At 33.6% G+C, this 17,507-nt stretch overlaps 2 protein-coding genes across 2 annotated transcripts; both read right to left on the bottom strand.

Moving 5' to 3' along the window:
• Positions 1–628: 628 nt before the first annotated feature.
• LOC113866728 (TMV resistance protein N-like) lies at positions 629–11,107 on the bottom strand. The gene is made up of 8 exons (XM_027501532.1): positions 10,503–11,107; positions 9,280–10,396; positions 8,428–8,725; positions 7,091–7,143; positions 5,709–5,715; positions 1,637–2,184; positions 1,436–1,558; positions 629–1,348 (listed from the first exon to the last, which is right to left on the bottom strand). Exons 1-8 carry the CDS (start codon positions 11,009–11,011, stop codon positions 629–631), a joined length of 3,375 nt encoding a protein of 1,124 aa, XP_027357333.1. The 5' UTR covers positions 11,012–11,107.
• A 1,166-nt stretch (positions 11,108–12,273) lies between these two features.
• On the bottom strand, positions 12,274–16,713 carry LOC113866727 (TMV resistance protein N-like). Its single transcript, XM_027501531.1, has 5 exons — positions 16,223–16,713; positions 14,946–16,059; positions 13,987–14,277; positions 13,056–13,865; positions 12,274–12,969 (listed from the first exon to the last, which is right to left on the bottom strand). The coding sequence occupies exons 1-5, from the start codon at positions 16,711–16,713 to the stop codon at positions 12,274–12,276; spliced, it is 3,402 nt and encodes a 1,133-aa protein (XP_027357332.1).
• Between the last annotated feature and the right edge of the window lie 794 nt (positions 16,714–17,507).

Here is a 17,507-nt window from a genome sequence, read left to right as displayed (position 1 = left end):
TATAAAGATATACTTTTTTAATTAAAAATAAATTATAAAAAATCCAAAATTTAAATTAAATTAAATTTAAAAATAAATATTGGATATAAAAGATTACTTAACGTGATAGAAAAGAAAATTAACTTTTATTTAAGAACTCTTAAAATTGTTTTTGTTCAAAAGTTAATATTCAAAATTATATACAAAAGTTTGACAATAGGTTAAATTTTAATTGTTGTTTTCATTCAAAGATACGTTTTAAAGTACCCATAATGTATTGTACATTGTCTTTTTTAATTTTTAAAAGATATTTATAAAAAATATATAAATAAAATAATTTATTTAACTAGGATAATTTTTGCCACATATAGTGTGTATATTACCCAAGTCAAGAATGACATTAAATAAAAATATTCTTTAAAATAATTTCAATTAAGTACTGTATGTCTATAGTGATACTCACAAATAAAAAAAAAAGAAAAAAATAGCCAAAGAGCCTTGTTTAAGGTATAAGTCTAAATCTTTTTAATAACATTGATTCACAGAAACATAAACAACTTCAACTGCTCAATCTTCTTCCAAACCAAATCAGACAAAATTGGCCCAAAAAATAAAAATATCATTTAGTAAGAAACAGGGCAACTAAACATTAGTGCTGTCCATTATCTGCATTTGATGCCAAAGACCATGAATTTTCATTCACATGATCATCCAATGATTGCATTGCTGGAGTAGGAAGAAATGAGAAAACACTACGTGCCCAATTCTTCACATGTGACAAAAAACCTGTTCCTTGTTGCTGCTGCACAATTTGTGTCTCAGAAACTTGCGAGTCCACAAATCTATGCTTTTTCCGCAGCTGATGGTGCTGTGATTCTGAGGTATCAAGATCATCATCTAATTTTCTCTTTCCACGAGGATCAATGAATTGAATATCCTCCATATCATATTCCTCTTTGCATACATGCATTCCGCCTAGTATCTTACGTGACATTCCACTATCATCAACAACACTTATCTCTGCATGGTTCCATTGGTTTAGAAGTTCATGTTCATAAGTCATCTTCCCGAAATGAAGGAGATATATATGATCTTGTTTAATATAATCAATTCCAGGTATATAGACAGGTTCTCTGATGCCATTGATTATCTGGACAAATTTAAGGTTCTCATTTCTCACTGCGGGTCCAAGTACCACAAGACAGAAAACTAATCGAGGGATCCTGTTACGAAACCGGAAAGATATTGATGTTCCCATGCTTTGGGGCTCAAACCAGTTTGGAATCTCTGATCCTGGTAAACTAAAATTATTTATAGTGCTTGGGTAACAGTCATCTGGAAAAATAGTCTTTCTTGCCACATACAGTTCCTGTTAGTCATAAACAATTCACAAGTTTATCAGAGTGGAATGCAGAATATCAAACATCAAGTCTAATGAATGAAAGCAAGAAAAAACCTGGTTCAGTAACTTGCTTCTGCACGAGGGAGTCATGGATGTGCATCCAATTGCATTGAATATTTTCAAGTTCGGTGGAATCCCTTCAATTTCTTGAAGATGTTTGCAGTTGTGAAGATAAAGCTCATTTAAAAAGAAACATTCTTTGATGCACTCAGGAATGATTACGAAATCATTTTCTGGCAGGATTAATGACCTCACTTTAGGAAACCACGCGTTAACTAACAGAAAAAAATCATCTGTTAGATTGCATCTTTGCATACAAATTGTCTCTACGTTTGAAGAGCTCACTTTTTCTTCCCCCTCATCTTCTTTGTTATGCACTATGCACCCTTCGATTCCCGTAATTGAAATGAGTGACAGTTTTGGCATTGTGACAATGTCCCGACGGAGAAGGGGAGCAACAACATCGGAGGTCGAACATGAAGTCACTATTAAAGTTTGAAGCCCAGTAAGATTTATAAATGAACGTGGGAACCTTTTTATCGGAGACTCAAGCAAGAGCAATTCTGTCATATTTTCCATCTTTACTGATATTTCGGGAAAGCTCTCAAGGCTAAGACAATGTGAAAGATCGAGAGTTTCAAGTGAGGTTAAGTTGAGTGGGGGGAAACACCTAAGCCTCTTGCATCCCCACGCATTCAAGAATTTAAGATTGTTTAGTAACCCAACGGAGTCGTGAATCCTACATAAATTGCTACAATGTTGAAACGACAACTTTTCTAAAATTTGGAGACCAGATACATTAGCTATCACATTGTAAAGGCCATGAAGAAGTAATTAAACTATCAATTCTCCATCTCTTAAGTGTTTTACTAAAACTTTTTTAACTATCATTTTTCAACTATTTCAACTATCTTATTCATTACCTACACTATAAACCCATAAGTGGCATCAGCGTTACATTTAGTCATCTATTGGATGTAAAAATATTACTATACTATTCCAAAATTAAAATAAACTACTTCCAAAAATTTTATAATTCATGGCTACCACAACTCAACCATCGTCTCTTCTCATCCCCATTTTCAATTGCAAAAATTATGATTTTTAAGGCACAAATATAAAGACATATTTTACATTCCAAGATTAGTGGGATATTGTAAAAGAAGGATTCACTATATCAACAGACATATAATCCCTTACTACAACTTAAAAAAAAGAACACTTGAAGACTTTGTTTACTCTACAACAAATTGTGACTGGTCCAATTTTTTCAAGAATAATGAGTGCTATAAAAGCCAAAGAAACATGAAGTACACTGCAGGAGAAATTTGAAAGAAGTGAAAATGTACGCACTATAAAACTCCAAGCTCTATGGTGAGAGTTTGAATTACTAAAAATGAAAGAGTCTGACATCGTAAATGCCTATTATTCCAAAATAAAAGAAATAGTTAACCAAATGAGAGTTTACGGGAAATTTTTTTTTGAAAAAAAGGTTGTTGAGAAATTACTAATCATAGTTTCCCATAGATATAATCCAATTGTGACTACTATTGAGCAAACAAATGATCTATCTACTCTATTAGTGACAGAGTTGGTAGGTCCCTTGAAACTTATGAGCAAAGGTTGAAAAGGCATGATGAGAACTCAATAGAAAATGTCTTTCAATCAAAGCTCAAATTATAGTCTCAGAATAAAGGGAATGAAGGAAGACAGAATAATGGAGAAACTTCTAGAAACAAATAAAATTCTAGAAATTTCTCTAGAAACAATCAAGATAAATATCCTCCATGCAGCATCTGTAAGAGGATAAATCATGCTGAAGAAGAATGTTGGTATAGTGGAAAACCACAATGTCGATACTGCAAGAAATTTGAACATGTGGAAAAGTATTGTCACAACAAAAACAAGTATCAAGCAAATTTCGTTGAAGAGTATGATCGAGAACCATATCTTTCTATGCTACCCAAGATTCCAGCACTGAAGAGAGCATAAATTGCTACTTGCATGGCGGTTGTAGATCACATGCCCAAAGATATAATCATCTTCAATGATATCGACGAATCCATCAAAGTGAAAGTTCAAATGGAGAACGGTACTATCGCTGAGTCAAAAGGCAAAGGCACAGTTATGGTGAAGACAAAAAAAGGTATGAGACTTATTACTAATGTCTTACTAGTCCCTAACCTCAAGGAAAATCTCTTAAGTATTGGCCAAATGATAGAAAAAGGTTATTCTCTCAACTTCAAAGGGGACACATATAAGATATATAATAGTAAAAAGTAAGAGATTGGCCAAATAAAGGTGGAGAAAAGAAACAAAAGTTTTCTAATAAGCTTTCAACAAAGCACTAACATTGTCATGAAAGTAGAAGTTGATACTTTACGAATTTAGCATTGAAGATTTGACCACTTCAATACTCATGCCTTAAAATTGTTATATCAAAAGAATATGATGAAGGATCTTCCATATCTTGAAAAAAATAATGAAACTTGTGAAGGATGTCTCCTTGGCAAACAACATCAACTACCGTTTTCTACTAGAAAAGCTTGGAGAGCAAAAGACTTATTGGAGCTTACCATACAGATATTTATGGACCAAGGCGGACACCATTACTTCATAATAACAGGTATTTTATCCTTTTTACCGATAAATGTAACATCCTGAATTTTGTAATATTAATTATTGTTATTTATATAAATCTAAATGCGTATATATGTGTGTATAAGTGTAAATGAATGTTATAAATTTGCATTGAATGCATAACAATGATATTTTGTGGGTAATGAGCATGAATGTGTGTGTGTGTGTATGCATGACTGCATAGGGCTAAAAATGGGCTTAGTGCCGAAGTGCAGGGTGTAATACTGGGTTGTCCTTGCTGTAGTGAGATGATTCTCGCTGTAGCGAGAGAGCCCTGGAAGGAAGGACCAAAACTTTCGCCTTCTCGCTGTAGCGAAAGACGTCTCGCTATAGCAATAGAGCGATAGTTTAAAGTGCATTTCTGGGTGCAGTCTCGCTGTAGCGAGATTCTGCAGAAATCAGAGTGCAGTTTCGTCTGAGATTTTCGTTGTGGCGACAGAGGACGTTGCTGTAGCGAGAGATGCCTCACTGCAGCGAGAATTTCTCGCTGTAGCGAGAGTGTCGCGACCTGAGGGGTTTTAAAAGGGGGTTTAGGGATTTGAGATTCATTTCTCAAATTCTCTCCCAAATCTCTTCAATCCTCTCGATCCGAAGCCTTATTCCACCGATTAATTGCCTCCAAAGCCGTTCGGGAGTTTGATTGAAGGTTGAATCCATGTGGAGAACGCTTGGAGGTGAGTTTTAATAGTTAGGGTTTCAATTTTTCACCCCTTTCTCTATTTTCATGGTTTTCCTGAGTTCTCATGGAATTTCTCCATGTGTTTAGGACGAAATCCATGAGGGGGAGCACTTTTTGGTAGATTTAGTGTGTGGGTCTTCGATCCGAAGTAAGAGGAGACTCTACCCTATCTCAATGTGTTGTAATTCTTGTGTGTTTTGTTGATTAATGCACTGTGGATGAGATAGGGAGTAGAAATTATGTGTTTGATGGAAATCGGTGTGCAATGTGATGTGTGCTGGAATAGTTAGGCCCTGTGGGAGAAATTGTGTGTGGTGGAATGCCATTGATTGATGAATTAATGATATTGTGAACAAATTGGGCTATGTGCTGTGTAATGTGAATTGAATATAGGCTGTGTGCTGTGTGCAAGCATAAATATTGCGTGTGTGAATAAAATGTATATGAATAAAATGTATGTGAATGGGGCGTGTTAGCGCCGTTGTAATGTGCTGTGAATAGTTCAGCGATACACTAGGGGTGTGGAATATGAGGACGGTAGAAATACTTTGGGGAGGAGAGAATGATGTAGTGACACCGACTGTGGAACGAGTGCACCACGGGCTACATACTCTTTTTCCGACTAGATCTTTGACCACTACCTTTGCTGAGCGACCCGTGACTGCCCACGTGGTATCCGTGAGGCGGGGGTAACTGGTGACAATTCATGGTGTGAATTTGTGATCACAGTGCCATAGTGAGCATGGCTGGCGTGCACATGCACGAGGATTGTTGTCGTTATTTGTATTTATGAATGTGAAATGTTATTGGTGCCGTAAGTGCACCGATGTGGAATTAGAATGAACCATGTATTGATACTGTTTGTGTTATATCTGTGCAAAGGTATTGAAATGTATTGGAGGTGAGACTCTATGATAAATTGTGTGCTTTTGAGTAGTGTAAAGTACTCACCCTTACATTTATTTTTCAGGTAATCAAGACAATCAGCACCGGACTCAGTGAAGGGACGGATGGACTGCTATAGGACCTAGATTTTAATTTGAAATTGTTGTAACTGAACTAGTCCTGTAGCAGTTATTTCGAAATATTTTATGAAAATTTGGTTATCCAATTTGTGAAATTATTATTCAATTGAAATTAAAATTAAGGTGTTACAATGAATTTTCTAGAATGACTTGGGTCTACTTTATCAAAGCAAAATCAAAAGTCTTTAGAATATTCAAGAAGTTTAAGGCCCTTATCGAGAAGCAAAGTGGTAAACAAATAAAAGTATTAAGAAGTGATCGTGGCAAAGAGTATACCTCTCAAGAGTTTGATAAATTCTGTAAGGATGAAGGCATTCAATGACAACTTACCGTCGCATATACCCCATAGAAAAATAGAGTAACTGAAAGGAAAAATTGCACATTAATGGAGATGACTAGATCCATGCTGAAGGAGAAAGAATTACTAAATACCTTCTGGGCTGAAGTAGTTTACACTACTGTCTATATACTTAACAGATGCCCAACTAAGGTTGTCTAAGATAAAATCCCAATTGAAGCTTGGAAGGGACAAAAACCATCAACAAAACACCTCAGGATTTTTGGATTGATTTGCTACATACACATTCCAGAAGAGAAGACACACAAACTAGAAGACAAAACCATATGAGGTATCTTCTTGGAGTATAACACACAATCGAAAGGATGTCGAGTCTACAACTTACAAACCAAAAAGCTCACTATTAGTCGGAATGTTGAATTTGATGAAAATGCTGCTTGAAATTGAAAAAAGATGAAAAGGTTCAGAAAAATATTTTCATACCGATTATTTTTCATAAAATAAGGATTATTCTACATATAATCACATATATGACAAGATTTATGAGAATACAAGTAATAAACATAACAAAATGATAAAGTAGAGCCCCCTTATCTCAAAACAGAGCTTTTGCAAAGATTTAACTCTAAAACGGAGTTTTTCCTAAGAACACTATGAACATCTATAAGAAAAAAAGAAGAAGAGAAACAAATGGTAAATCTAACTTTAAATTTTGAGAAACTTACTTGAAATCCCTTAGAATGGATGTAGAATCACAAATCTGAAGAGAAATAGTGAGAGAAAATAGTGAGATATAGCCTTGAAACCCTTGAGAACCTTGGATAGGAGTGAAAAAAATGAAAATTTTGTGCGAAACCCCCTTTTTTATAGAAATTTTTTGAAATTTACTGTTTACCGCCTTACTATTTACGCCAGAAACACTGTTTACGGTCACTATTCATGGCAAAAATACTGTGCGCATGTACTGTACGTGTACGTGACGTCAGCATGACATCACTGATGATGTCAACATCTTTTTTTATATAATTTTTTAATATAAATTCCATCCAAATCTATTCTAATTATACTTTAATAAATCTTATTTTATTTAAATCAAAATGCAAGATGTTACATAGATGATCTTATTTGCACAAGGAACAATGTGGAGATAATCGCTAAGTGCAAAGAAGATATGATAAAGACCTTCGAAGTGACTGATCTTGGCTTGATGAACTACTTTCTTGGAATAGAGGTAAAACAAAAGAAAGAATGAATATTTATCTCACAAAAGAAATACGTTGAAGCACTACTCAAGAAATTCAAGATGAATTAATGTAAGATTGTTAGCACTCCACTAATGACAAATGAGAAATTAAAGAAAAATGATGGAGCACCAGAAATTGATGCATCATGCTACAAAAGCTTGATTGGAAGCTTACTATGTCTCATAGCCACACGACCAGACATAATGTACGCTATAAGTCTTCTTTCAAGATTCATGCAAAGTTCAAGCCAAATTCACTTTGGAACAACAACAAAAATCCTAGGATACCTACAAGGCACAAAGGAGTATGATATATAGTACTTAACTATAAGCAACTCAAAACTACTTAACTACACATGAAGAGCATGTTTGGTTATGCCTGTTCACTAGGATTAGGAACAATCTCGTGGACTTTGAAGAAGCAAGCAACAGTTGCAAAATCAATAGCAGAAGCGAAATATATGGCAGTTACTAAGACTACAAGTCAAACAATATGGTTATGAAGAATACTTGAAGAAATGAGAGGAAAAACAAAACAAGCCTACTACAATCTATTCCGACAACAAATCAAATATAGCAATTACAAAGAATTCAGTGCATCATAACAGAACAAAACATATAGCAATCAAATACCACTTTATTAGGAAAGTAGAAGGAACTAAAGAAATCAAGCTCGAGTACTATACAACTAAAAATCAAGTTACAGACATTTTCACTAAAGTACTACAAAGACAAAAATTTGAACAACTATGCACAATGCTTGGAGTCACAGAAATTTGCATTAAGGAGGAGTATTAGAAATTGATACAAATTTCTAGAATAGTTTAGAAAAAATACTAGAAACAATTTAAGAAAAAGCCATTTTAATCTTCTAGTTTCAAGATACTTCTAGAGATAGTTCTAAAATATTATAAATCTTCTAGTTTCAAGATAGTTTTAGAATATTGAACCACTCAAACATCATGGTGGAGGATGCCTATAAATAGGTATGATACTACATTGTAAAGGTATAAAGAAGTAATCAAACTATCAATTCTCTATCTCTTGAGTGTCTAACTAAAACTTCTTCAACTATCATTTTTTAACAATTTCAACTAACATATTTTAACTATCTTATTCATCACCTACACTATAAACCCATCAAAAATTAACTCAATGCACCTACCTTCTTTAATAATAAGCCACTCAACCCGAGTGATGAAATGCAACTCCTGTCAAATTTGCATATAGCAAGTTTGTTGGGACAAAAATGAGATGGTAAATACTCTAAAGGATATTTCCGCCATTCCAATACTCTCAAACTATTTGGAAGATGACTGGGGCCTTGAGAAAAACGACCATTTTTTATAATAAGAGTTTTCAGACTTTTCATCTTCTTCAACCCATCTCCATCCCATTTTACTTCTTCTTCTTCAGAAAATTGAAATTCTAGAAATATGATTTCAATTTTATTGGATCCCTGCAAACATCGTAGATAAATTAATTAATAAAATACATTATTTTATTAACGTAAATAAGTAGTCATTATAAATTACTTTACCCTCAGAAAGTGTGTAAATGTTATTTATTTTCTATTTATTTCTAAAAACTTAAATTAAGTAAATAAAACTAAGTATGGTAAGTATATTAAATTTACGTAAATAGAAAGTACGTAATATAAATGTGTAGTAAATCGTGATAACGGAATTCGAAAATTAAAATTGTAAACTTATTTTTAACAAGCCAATCGAGAGAGAGAGAGTCTTCAAGCTATTTGTTTTCAGTTTATTGCCATTCTTCGGTGCCTTTCAATGATTATAAAGTGAATTTAAAAAATCAAGAAATATGTAATCTTTTTAAAACAACAGTTTTCTATTTGCTCATGCATGGGATGTTCCTCTAGAATGCGTTATACATGCAAGATTAAGTTATAGAAATAATTAAAATCAACTATGGCGTGAGAAAATGGTAGTTGAAAGAAATAAATCCAAGCTTAAGATGAAAAAGCAAACCATATGCATTTGTCTTGCTCACCTCATCTTGCTCAAAAACTTGAACCACATCTTTATGGAACCATAGTCTACTACGTTTTCCAGGCTCTTTTGACGATTCACGTCGAACAATTTCCTTACCCATGTCCTCTATCAAGTCATGCAATGTCACTTTGTCACTGTAATATTCACTCACTTTTATGAGAGATCTGTCATTCAAAACTTGAATATGATGTTCCACACAGTAACCATGATGAGCATGGAGTATATCTTTGACCTCTACCAAGTCATATCCTTTGAAGCAACAAGCAATGTCGAGAAAAACATTCTTTTCTTCTTCCTCCAACGCATCAAAACTTATTTTGAGTGTCTCTAGGATTTTATTACTAGGAATTCTTTCATATTGATTTATAGCAGAATCCCATGCTTCTATACTTTTTCCACACAAATTAGAACCTATTACTTCCAAAGCCAATGGAAGACCCGAAGCATAATTTACTACCCGATTCAAGACATCAGCATAACTTGTATCAACATTTTCCGATTTAAAAGCTTTATAACTAAGCAATCGAAGAGCATCTTCCTCACTCAACGGATTCAACTCATATGTTGTATTAACATCATGACTTGCTAACAACTGTTGATCCCGAGTTGTGATGATAACTCTGCTACCAGGACCAAACCATTCAGGTCTTCCCACGATTGCTTGTAATTGATCTTGCTCGTCAACATCATCCAAAATCAACAGAACCTTCTTTCGCCCTAGCCTTTGCGATATCATTGACTTTCCTTCTTGGACACTTGTTAACACAATTTTCTTCTCCCCTCCAACTGTTCTGTTAAGAAGGATGCTTTGGAGATGCTGTAACCCATGTTTCTTTGAAGTTTCTCTCACGTTTTCAAGAAAACATGAACCATCAAAACTGTCGGCAATTGAATTATAAACAGCTAGAGCAAGTGTCGTTTTACCAACTCCTCCAATTCCATGGATGCCTACAATGTGGACTCCATCATCAGATCCCACAACAAGCAGTGAATTCACTTTTTCCATAGGAGCCTGCAGCCCCACTGGGTAATTAGCAATAGGTAAAGGAGCACGATTAATCGCTCTAGATACCTCTTCGACGATCTTCCCAATGAACTCGTGTTCATATTCATGCCTACATAGCAAGAAAAGTTTGTGAAATAATTTATAGTTCGTTACTACAGTTCAAACTCTGAAAATTACCCAAATGAAAACTACATAAACAAACTATTCGACGGTACCCGTGTTTGTAATGACGTCCGGACAAGTTAGCTGTTTGATTAAGAGCCATCTTCCATTTCTTCAACCTCTCCATGTTACCCTTCAACTTTTCCTTGTTTTTCTTGAACCTTGCTTCATGCTTAGCCAATGCTTTAGCATAAGTCCCAGTCTGATGTCGCACGTGAGAAGGGTCAACGTTATAGAAAACTGGCAAAACCAGTCGACCCTTTGCCTTAATGCAATCAGTGATGGTGACAAGTTCGTCTAAGCAAAAAGAAGAAGAAGCATAGTTGGCAGAGAAGACAGGTATGGCAATCGTGGACTCTTGAATGGCGTTGACAAGTGATGGCGTGATTTCATCCCCTCCGCGTAGCTCTTCATCATCAATGAATGTATGAATTCCTTTGTCACAGAGAGCTTTGTAGAGATTACCGGTAAAACCATGACGAGTATCAGAACCTCTGAAGCTGAGAAACACATCATAGGTGAATGCATAGCCGAAGGAAGAGGAGGGTGAAGGCAGATCCATGGGAATTGAGAAGAAAGGTTAGAGAGAGTTTGGATTATGGTAAGAGTGTTGGGTCTGAAATTTCAAACAATAATGGAGGACTTTTAAGTCGGACCAAAGACTAGGAGGGAACTTCCTTCCTGTTGTCTAAACAGGTCATTTACTTGGAGAAATGGAACATGCTGTCGTATGTTAAGTCCTTGTCTTATTTTTCTTTATCATTATTGGAAGAGGAAAATGATAATAGGTTGCCAATTTTATTGGCACAGAGAACATTAATTTACAAAGAACGTAATTGAAGAGTAAAAGAGTGAAATTAAATGAAATATTTAGACCTTACTTAACTGATGTGATGGTAATTAAACGATTTAATAAGACATGAACTTGGGAGAAGACCTCGTAATTGACAACTGTAAAGTAGGAACCGGAATTTCCACATTTTCACGTGCCTTTTTCTGACATATGCTACAAGGAAATTGGAACAGCTTTAAATACAAAGCAACAGAACCGTCCCATGTATCATAATTGAAACATGAAAATATTTTTTAATTCAGTGAATTTTCCATGCAATATTAATATTTAAAAAAATTAAAATTACTATCTTAGTATTTAATAAAGTTCAAAAATATAGAAGTAAATATTATAATTATTAATGATAAATATTATATTCTATTAAACAAAATAAAATAAAGATATACTTTTTTAATTAAAAAAATACAAAAAATTCAAATTTTAAATTAATATTAAATCAAAAGTTAAATATTTAAAATAAAAATTTACTTAACTTATTATAGAAATACTTTCATTTAAAAAAGCTCTTAAAATTGTTTTTGTTTAAAAGTTAATATTCAAAAATAATATATTAAAGTGGATTGATAGATTAAATTTTAATTGTTGTTTTCATTCAAAGATACGTTTTAAAGTACCCATATGTATTGTATATTGTCTTTTTTAATTTTTTAAAAATATTTATAAAAAATATTTAAATAAAATAATTTATTTAACTAGGATAGTTTTTGCCACATATAGGGTGTATATTACCCATGTCAAGAATGACATTAATAAAAATATTCTTAAAAAAATTAAATTATGTATTGTATGTACAGTAGAGATACTCAAAATTCAAAAAAAAAAAAAAAAAAAAAAAAGCCGAAGAGCCTTGTTTAAGGTATAGATCTAAATCTTCTTATAACATTGATTCAGCGAAACATATAAATAGCTTCAACTACAGATAAAATTGGCCAAAAAATAAAAATATCATTAAGAAACAGGGCAACTAATCATTAGTGCTGCCCATCATCTGCATTTGATGGCAAAGACCATGAATTTTCATTCACATGATCATCCAATGATTGCATTTCTGGAGTAGGAAGAAATGAGGAAACACTACGTGCCCAATTCTTCACATGTGACAAAAAACCTGTTCCTTGTTGCTGCTGCACAATTTGTGTATCAGAAACTTGCGAGTCCACAAATCTATGCTTTTTCCGCAGCTGATGGTGCTGTGATTCTGAGGTATCAAGATCATCATCTAACTTTCTCTTTATACAGGAATTGCTGAACTGAATATCCTCCATGCTACATTCCTGTTTCAGTAAATGAATTCCACCTAGTATATGGACAGGGATTTGGTCTTTAAAATGCCCCAAAACACATCTAACCTCTGCATAGTTCCATTTGTTTTCTAAAAGTGCTTGATTAAGAAATCCAAGTGTCTCCTCTTTCACATGAAAAAGATATGTATGTTTTGTTTTTATATTAAAACCTTTAAGATGTTTTTGAGCACCATTGATAATCAGGATGAATTGATACGGCTCATCTTTTAATGTGGGATACATGACAGCAAGACATAGAACTAATTCAGGAACCTTTTTACGAAACCAGAAATATATTGATGTTCCCATGCTTTGACGCTCAAACCATTCTGGAATCTCTGTTGCTGGCAAACAAAAATCAGTGTTTCTGGCCTCATGTAGTTCCTGTTAGTCATAAATAATTCACAAAATTAGTAGCATGAATGAAGGACATCAAACATCACATCAAATGCATTAAAACAGGACTAAACCTGGTTCAGTAACATGCTTCTGCATGAGGGTGTCATGGATGTGCATCTTGTTGCATTGAAACATTCCAGGTTTGGTGGAATCCCTTTGATTTCTTGAAGACGCTTGCAATAGCTCAAGTCAATTTTTTTTAAAAAGTGACATTCTTTGATACTCTCTGGAATGATTATGAAATCATTTTGCTTTAGGACTAATTCCTTCACATTAGCAAGCCACCTGGGAACTACTAGAAAAAATTCATCTGTTAGTTTGCATCTTTGGAGATGAATACTTTGCATGTTTGAAGAGCTTGCTTTTTCTTCTCCCTCATTCTCTTTACGAAATACTTCCACTTCCATTCCTTCAATTGAAATCTCAGTCAGTCCTGGCATCGTGACGTTGTTCCAATTGAGCATGAAAGTTCCATCCCAGGTCCTGTAAATATCTGAACACCCCATTCTTAATCTTGCAAGCCCAGTAAGATTTTGAAATGAAGGTGGGAGTTTTTTTATTTTAGAATCAATCAACACCAATTCTGTCAAATTTCCCATCTCTCCTAATACTTCTGGAAAACTCTCAAGACTAGCACAATTTGAAAGACTGAGCGATTCAAGTGAGGTTAACATGATTGGAGGGAAACTCTTAAGGTTGTAGCATCCATTAGAACTCAAGAATTTTAGATTATTCAGTGACCCAATGGAATCGTGAATCTTACATAAATTCTTACACCAAGCAAATGACAAATTTTCTAAATTTTGGAGACTAGAAACATTAGGTATCTCTTTTAAATATTGACACCAATCAAAATTTAAACTTGTCAAAGTTGTGAACTCCTGCAAGAAAATCAATGAACAGAACGTTAATTCATTAAAATAATATAGCAGATCAAGAACCAAATGAATAAATTTAAATTGAACTTCTACATGTATAAGGAAATTAATTCAATGCACTTGCCTTTCTCAATAAGAAACATGACGAAATGCGACTGCTAGGTAAGTTGCATATAGCAAGTTTCTTTGGACAAAAATTAGAAGGAAAATCTTCTGAAGGATATTTATTCCATTCCAATACTCTTAAATTATTTGGAAGATGATTGGGGCCTTTGGAAAAACAACCATTTTTTATAATAAGAGTTTTGAGACTTTTCATCTTCTTGAATGCATCTCCATCCCATTTTACTTCTTCATCTTCTCTTTTTCCAGAAAAGGGAAATTGTAGAATTATGATTTCAATTTGATTGGATCCCTGGAAACACAATAAATAAACAATAAAACAAGAATCAACCCGAATTATATGTGTATATTATTCAATTGATTGTTTTTTTTTAATTAATTACCTATCACATTGCTTATATATGTTTTACTATACTATTGATATGTAAAATCTAATATTATAATATATTATATATGGTTTTCCTAATGTTGGTTTAGGGACATATAATAAGAATGTATGTAGAGTAATTTTTTATTAAAAATATTAGGATATCGCAAAATTTAATACAATGATAAAATTAAATGCCACAATTTTCAATAAAAAAGTTATTATTTGTTAAATTCTTATTATGTGTCATAAACATACGTTAAAAGAAACTATATAATATACTACAATAATATAATAATAAACTAATATTCCTGTTTTAGTTTCTTAATATCATTCTTTATTTCTTTTATGTCTTATAATTTATCAAAATTATGTGATAAATTTAAAATATCAAGAAATTCGCAATCATTTTAAAGACCTTTTTTTTCTTCTATGTACCAAAACATTCCCCTAGATGTGTATGTGTCAGACTTTAATTAGCACACATTAGTTGAGAAATTTACCTGTTATAAAGATAATTAAACAACAATTATGATGTGAGCAAATAATAGTCGAAAGGAATAAATTTTCTAACCATCTATCTGTTTACTCACCTCGTTTTGCTCTAAAACTTGAACTACATCTTCATGGAACCACAATCTACTACGTTTTCCAGGCTCTTTTGGTGATTCTTGTCGAACAATTTCCTTACCCATCTCCCGTATCAAGCCATGTAGTGTAACTGTTTTATAGCAAAATCCTTTAATTTTTATGAGAGATTTGTCAATCAAAACTTGAATATGATGTTTCATGTTGTCACCATAATGAGCATGAAGTATATCTTCGACTTCTGCCAAGTCATATCCTTTGAAGCAACAAGCAATATCAAGAAAAACACACTTTTCTTCTTCCTCCAAGGCATCAAAGCTTACTTTAAGTATACCTAGGATTTTTTTGTTAGGAATCCTTTCATATTGATTTATAGCTGATTCCCATGCTTCTATGTTTTTTCCATACAAGTTGGAACCTATTACTTCCAAAGCCAATGGAAGCCCCGAAGCATAAGTTATTAAACGATCCAAGACATTGACATAACTTGGATCATTTTTTTCTGATTTAAAAGCATTCCAACTGAGCAATTGAAGGGCATCTTTTCTATTCAACTCGCTCACCTCATATGTTCTTTTAACATTGTGATGTGCTAGCAATTGTTGGTCTCGAGTTGTGATGATGACTCTACTGCCCAGACCAAACCAATTTGGTGCTCCAGCAATTGCCTGCAACTGCTCCTGATTGCAAACGTCGTCTAGAATCAAGAGAACCTTCTTTTGCTTGAGCCTGTTCTTTATTATTGAAATTCCTTCATTAACACTTGCTAACTTAATATCCTTTTCTCCAAGTGTTTTCAAAAGAACCATATTTTGGAGATATTGTAACCCATAGGTTTTTGAATTTTCTCTAGCATCTTGAAGAAAACATGAACTGTCAAACTGGTGAGCAATCAAGTTATAAACTGCTAAAGCAAGTGTTGTTTTACCCATTCCACCAGGTCCATGTATCCCTACCATGTCGGCACCTTCATCAGATTGAACATCCAAAAGGTTCTTTACTTCTAGTATTCGTGACTCTAGTCCAACTGGGTAATTTGCAACATGTAAGAGAGTACGATTAATCTTGCTAGAGACCAATTCAACAATCCTCCCAATAAACTCATACTCATATCCATCCCTGTTAGATTAGAGATCAAGTACATGTGAAGTCACTAAAATCCTCAGTTCCATATCTCAATAATGCATGTGTTGTTCAAGAAAATGAGTTCCTTTCTCTCAATATTTTTATCATTTAATCACAGTAATAATAAAAAAGATAAAAGATTGATGAGAAGGGGTACCCGTGTTTGAAGTGGTAACCAGACAAGTTAGCTACTTGATGAAGAGCCATCTTCCATTTCTCCAACTTCTCGTTGTTAGCCTTCAACTTCTTTCCATGATTTGCCAATGCTTTTCCATAATTGCCTCTTTGATGTCTCACATCACAAGGGTCAACGTTATAAAAAACTGGCAAAACCAACATATCTTTCCTATTCATGATGGTGGCAAGTTCATCTAAGCAAAAAGAAGAAGCAGCATAGCCAATAGAGAAAATGGGGATTGCAATCCGAGACCCTTCAATGGCCTTCACAAGTGACGGTGTTATTTCGTCCCCTCCTCGAAGCTTCTCATCATCAATGAAGGTATGAATGCCTTTGTCACGGAGAGCTTTGTAAAGATTACCAGTAAAACCGTAGCGAGTATCTTCCCCTCTGAAGCTGAGAAAAACATCGTAGGTATATGCACAGCTGAAGGAAGAGGAGGGTGAGTAATGGGATGGTGACACAGCCATTAGAACTGAGAAGAAAGCTTAGTGCTGTGAGAATGGATGGAGTGTTGTGTCTTCACAATCAAACGCTAAGGAAAACTTAGTTTAAGACTACCAAACTCTAGCAAACAAATTTCGACGAAGCTTCACACGTCTAGATCTTTTAAATTTCTTGGAGTTGCAAATTAAAAATAAAATAATGTAATTATATGTCGATACTGTATAATTTGATTATACAATTGCATTAAAATATTTTGTTCCCCTCTCAGATCACATGACAGTTGTGAGAGTTCCTTGTTTTTTGCAGGACAATTCGATCAAATTAAAACTTGACAGTGGAAATGGTTAATGTTTATTAGTTTAATTTATTAATTAATGCACAAAGCTATATACAAAATATTATATTTGTGATCAATATGAAACATCCAGTTTTATTTAAGATAAAAAATATATACTACTTTCTGAAGTGATTCTTTGAGATAGGCTAACAAATTCCATTTTTCTTCAAATAATGGATGTTGATGTAATTTTAGGAATGAGTGTATTGGTTGGGAAATAAGGGTAAGCTTAGTAAGTTAAAATTTGAAGATGGATTTTCTTGGAAGGGAGGGAGATAAAAACACATAACCACTCTCCCTCAGTATACACATTCTCGCCTTGGCCTCTTGTCTATCACAATTTTATCTCACTCTTTGTTGCATTTTTTTTATCTGAACAAATTTTATTTTTTTAATTTATCTTTTTAAAGTTTCAAAAAAATCTTTGTAATCCAATATATTATTTTTTCTCTTAACATATATAACTTTTGGATAAATTTT

The sequence above is a fragment of the Abrus precatorius genome, unplaced genomic scaffold (genome assembly GCF_003935025.1).
Source record: "Abrus precatorius isolate BTA unplaced genomic scaffold, Abrus_2018 Scaffold5, whole genome shotgun sequence".
NCBI lineage: Eukaryota > Viridiplantae > Streptophyta > Magnoliopsida > Fabales > Fabaceae > Abrus > Abrus precatorius.
Note: the sequence above shows the minus strand (reverse complement) of the source record. Positions and strands in the feature narration are given on the sequence as shown.